Here is a 4,571-nt window from a genome sequence, read left to right on the forward strand (position 1 = left end):
CGCGTGCAATTTAAAAAAAAAAAAAAGAAAGAAAAGAAAGAAAAGGGAATTGAAAACATGCGGCATACATATGCTATGTACCACTACTTAGCCATTCAAAACAATAAGCCCCTGAAATCTGATACAAAGTGGGTGAATATGGAAGATTCAATGCGGAGTAAAGCCAGCCAGCCTATGAAAGAGCAGCGCAGTGTCCCCGCAGTTCTGCACTCTGGCAGAAACTGAAAGGCCGAAAGGCATAAAAGCATGGAGAGCAACTGGAGATACAAGAGACAGTGTGTGGGGGCAGGAAGTGGGGTCAGGGAGAGAAAGAATGAGAACAGGGAAGCAGAACATTTAACAGCCACAAAGATGAAAAGTTACCTGTCAATGAAAATGTATATGGTGGGCCAGCAGGTGGCATGGTGGTTGTGGTGTTGGACTTCTCACATGGTCGACTGCAGTTCAAGTCCCAGGCCTGGCAGCTCGCTTTCTCATTCCCCTCATCTTTGGTGAATTCATGTGAAAATAATAAATAAAATAAAATTAAAAAACTAGCATCTTGTATTTAAAAAAAGAAAAAGAAAATGTATATGGTAACAATTTTGACTGGACCAATATACAATGTATTCATGCTAGAAGAAATAAAGTAAATAAATAATCATTTATTTAAAAAAAAGAAAATTAAATAAAGAAAATTATTAACCTCAAGAAAAATATGAAAGGAAATAATGATATTTCTAATATACCACAACAGTGAGTTGGGCATACTTTCATTTCACAATAATGTAAACACTGAATATTGGTCTAACCCCAAATTACAGTATTTCTATACTAATAGTATGGAGCAGGGGGGGGGACAGCGAGGTCAGAAGTATGAGAGCTAAACTTTTATCCCTACCTAATAGGATGTTAATAGACAATATCTAATATTGCTGAAGCAATAAACAGCATTACACATTTACTAACAGAATTCTAGAATTAAGAAAATACCATTGGGTTGGCAGTTGGCATAATGGCTAATTCGCTGGACTCCCATGTAGTTGACCACAGTTTGAGTCCCAGACCTGGTTAAAACTCATGCCAGTGCGTGTGCATGTGTGCCCAAGATCCCGAGAGGAGAATGGAGGAGAAGGGATTGCGGCATGGCCATCCTCCCTGGAGGGTGATTTCTCACTTTCTGTCTATCTGTCTCTGTCTTTCTGGCAAGTGCACGTGCCCTATAGCAAAAACCTCCCCCCAAGAATAAGAAAGAAAGGAAGAAAGAAAGAAAGAGAGAGAGAGAGAGAGAAATTACCATAAGCAGCAGCAAATAGAATGTAATTGTTTCCTTCTAGAAGAGGAAAAAGGGAAGTGAGAATGTGTGGGACAGTTACCTTTTCATTTTATGGGCCTTCTAATTCTATTTGACTCTGAAACCAACATGCACATATCATTTGGATAAGAATAAGTTTTAAGCTCAATGTTTTATCAGATTTTACTAAGGTTCTATGAAAAGTAATTTCACTGATAGAGTCTTGTTTTGTAATAAACAAAAAGATCCCAACGAATATGAAATTAACTATAGAACCATCTTGAGAAATACAGAGTTGATTTTGGAGATTCACTCAACAATGGCTATTGCTCAGGAAAGCTCCCCGGAAGTGGATTATAAATCTGACTGTTGTGCTTTACACAGAAAAAGGTCTTAGGGTCCAAGGATCTCAAAACCGTTTGAGGCAAGAGTGTGGAAATCAAACCAGGATTTTAGATTTTTCTAAGGCTACCACTCTGCTTCTTTTTTCTACATGCTCAAGAATTATCCTTATAGCTCCACACAGTTTCTTGAGCTCCTCTGGATGATAAAAGCTATGAAAGGCTTTCTTCTCTTTTTCCTTTTCTTCTTTCTTTTTAAAGTTTTTTTTTTGCCTTAGAGCATGTGTACTTGCCAGAGAGAGAGAGAGTGTGAAAGAGAAAGTGAGAAATCACTGCCCCCCAGTGGGGATGGCCATACCACAGTCCCTTTTTCCATTGTCCTCTCAGGATCTTGGGCACCCATACACATGCCTGGCATGAGTTTCAAGTAACCAGATCCAGGACTCGAACCATAGTCGGCGTGTGGGAGTCCAGCGACATAGCCCTCGGCTAGCCCCAAAAGGTGTCATTTTCTTAGGTGTTAGACTTGCAGTCAAGATAAGAACTTATACTCAAAATTATCTGAAATGATGCAATTTTGATCCATTCTTCAGCTCAACACACATATATTCATGGACAGCTATCACGTTCAAACCAGTGCCAGGCCCTGGAGATATGACAAAGAATTCATCAAAGGTCTCTGGTCAAAGGACAACAGCTTGGGAAATGAAATTCTTTTTTTTAAAAACGTTTTTACCGTAGGGCACAGGTGCTCACCAGAGAGGGAAAGTGAGAAATCACCCTGTAAAGGGGATGGCCAGGCTGCAACCTCTTCACCATTCTCCTCCTGGAATTTTAGGCATGCATGCCACTGGGTCAGGACTTGAACTGTGGTCAGCCATGTGGAAGTCCAACATCTTAACCACCATACCATCTGTTGGCCCTCGGAAATGAGATTCTTACAGCAGCTAGCAGGACTATCACCTGTAGTCACTAAACCCTCCCATTCCAAACATCTTAAAGTTCTGAATGTTTTCTCAGAAAACGCCCACACTTCCCTGGCTCCCTGGTCCCCAGGCTAGGAAGTACACAAAATTTTACTTTCACTGTAATTAATGTGGAGGGTACAAAAAAGACAAATTGATGCTTTTAACAGGAAAACTACAATTTGTGAGGAAGCAGGGCTAAAATAAAAGAGGCAGCATTTAATCTAAACCACTTCCTGTGACTTGGATTTCTTTTTAAAAAATTGGCCGCCTTATCATTTTCTTAGTCACCTTTTCTCTAGGCTTATTGGAGGCGTAGTCCCTCCTAGCAACTTCCCATCTGCTGGAAAACAGAACCCAGAGAATGAGGGGTCGTGATGACACATCCCTCCCTAGATGAAAATATTAGGGGGAAAGCAATAAATGCACTACCATTGGCATGAAACCTATCCATGCCCTCTTCAGACTAATGAAATGAATTTTGCAACACGAGGCAGCAGCTGTGCTTTGCGGCTCCTAGTAATGAAGGGCATTTGAAACAATCCACAAACCACGGCCACTCCTAATTGCTAAGCAGCCACGTTGGCTTTAGTCTGTCATTAAAACACTCTCATTGTGGGGCAGAGAAAGACCTATGGAAGAATCTTTATTAAAGACTCATCTGGGGGCCGGCAGGTGGCATGGTGGTTAAGGGCGCTGAACTCCCACATGGCTGACCTGGAGTCCCGGACCTGGGGGCTTGCCTTCTCACTTTCTCTCTGTTGCTCTGTTCCTCTGGTCAAATTTAAAAATGAGTAAATAAACAAAGATAAATAAAGTAGTTCTTTAAAAAAAAAAAAAGACTCATCTGATGGCTCCTCTCTGATCAAAATGCTCTTCGGTTTCTGCTTTGATTGCTCTAGTGCAGATCCTTGGCATTTCCAACCGTTTGTTTTTTTAAGTCAAAACTAGTCTTTTCCTTTTTTTTTTTTTCCCCCTGACGGCTCTCACTAAACCATTTAGGGGGATACGATGGCAATCGGGAGCTTCCTCTCTTGTACGTTGGTCTCCGGCTAGCGGCAGCCTTTACAATGGCCAAGCAAAGCGACCTTCTGCCGAGTGGTCGGTCCGCCCGTAGTCTTCGCATAGACAGCAAGCCGCTGAGGTTCCAGAGTCCGCGGTTCGCGGCTCCAACGAGGGCAGCGTTGGCGGCCGCGGCAGAGTGGAAGCGGATCTGCCTGGATTTGGAAGCCGAGACGTGGAGAAGGTGGAGAATAGGAATCATGTGTGTTCCTCGAGCGTACAACCCACATTTGAGTGACAAATGACGGGGACCACCTCTGACAACCACTAAGCCCAAGTCCGCCGGCCTCCATCGCCCTGCTGAGCGTGTGCCTTTGCAACTAACTTTGGGAACTCGTGGACCCCGCGTCGCTCCCCGCGCCGCCTCGCCTCTGCTTCGGTTTCCCGCGCCCTGTTCGCCCTCTTCGGCGTCTCTAGGCTACGGATGGAGGATCCCTTCAGCCCTGCAACTGTGTCGCCAGCGGTCAACCTCTCCGTACCCGTCTCGCTCGGCTGGGGTCTCAACGTGACTTCGGGGCAGGGAGTCCCCGCCCCGGGGCTGCAGCCGCCGCAGCCGCCACCGCCCAGTCGCCGCGTCCGCCTGGTGTTCCTAGGGGTTATCTTAGTGGTGGCGGTGGCTGGCAACGCTACGGTGCTGTGCCGCCTGTGCGGTGGCGGCGGACCCCGTGCAGGTCCCAAACGTCGCAAGATGGACTTCCTGCTGGTGCAGCTGGGGCTGGCCGACCTGTACGCGTGCGGGGGCACCGCGTTGTCGCAGCTGGTCTGGGAGCTGCTGGGCGCGCCCCGCCCCGCGACAGGCGACCTGGCGTGCCGCTTCCTGCAGCTGCTGCAGGCGTCGGGCCGAGGTGCCTCAGTCCACCTCGTGGTGCTCATCGCTCTCGAGCGCCAGCGAGCCGTGCGCCACCCGCAGGGGCGGCCACTGCCCCCGCC

The 4,571-nt window shown here is 46.4% G+C and overlaps 1 protein-coding gene across 1 annotated transcript in view; it reads left to right on the forward strand.

The window, feature by feature from the left end:
- The first annotated feature begins 3,924 nt into the window (after positions 1 to 3,924).
- The window catches only part of GPR150 (G protein-coupled receptor 150), a 1,641-nt gene continuing 994 nt past the window's right edge, over positions 3,925 to 4,571 (forward strand). The window contains exon 1 of the mRNA XM_006169873.1: positions 3,925 to 4,562. Within this exon, the coding sequence (XP_006169935.1) occupies positions 4,066 to 4,562 (497 nt within the window). The 5' untranslated portion in view covers positions 3,925 to 4,065. The remainder of the gene's footprint in view (positions 4,563 to 4,571) is intronic.

This window comes from Tupaia chinensis, unplaced genomic scaffold, assembly GCF_000334495.1.
Source record: "Tupaia chinensis unplaced genomic scaffold, TupChi_1.0 Scaffold147554_1, whole genome shotgun sequence".
NCBI classification, from domain to species: domain Eukaryota; kingdom Metazoa; phylum Chordata; class Mammalia; order Scandentia; family Tupaiidae; genus Tupaia; species Tupaia belangeri.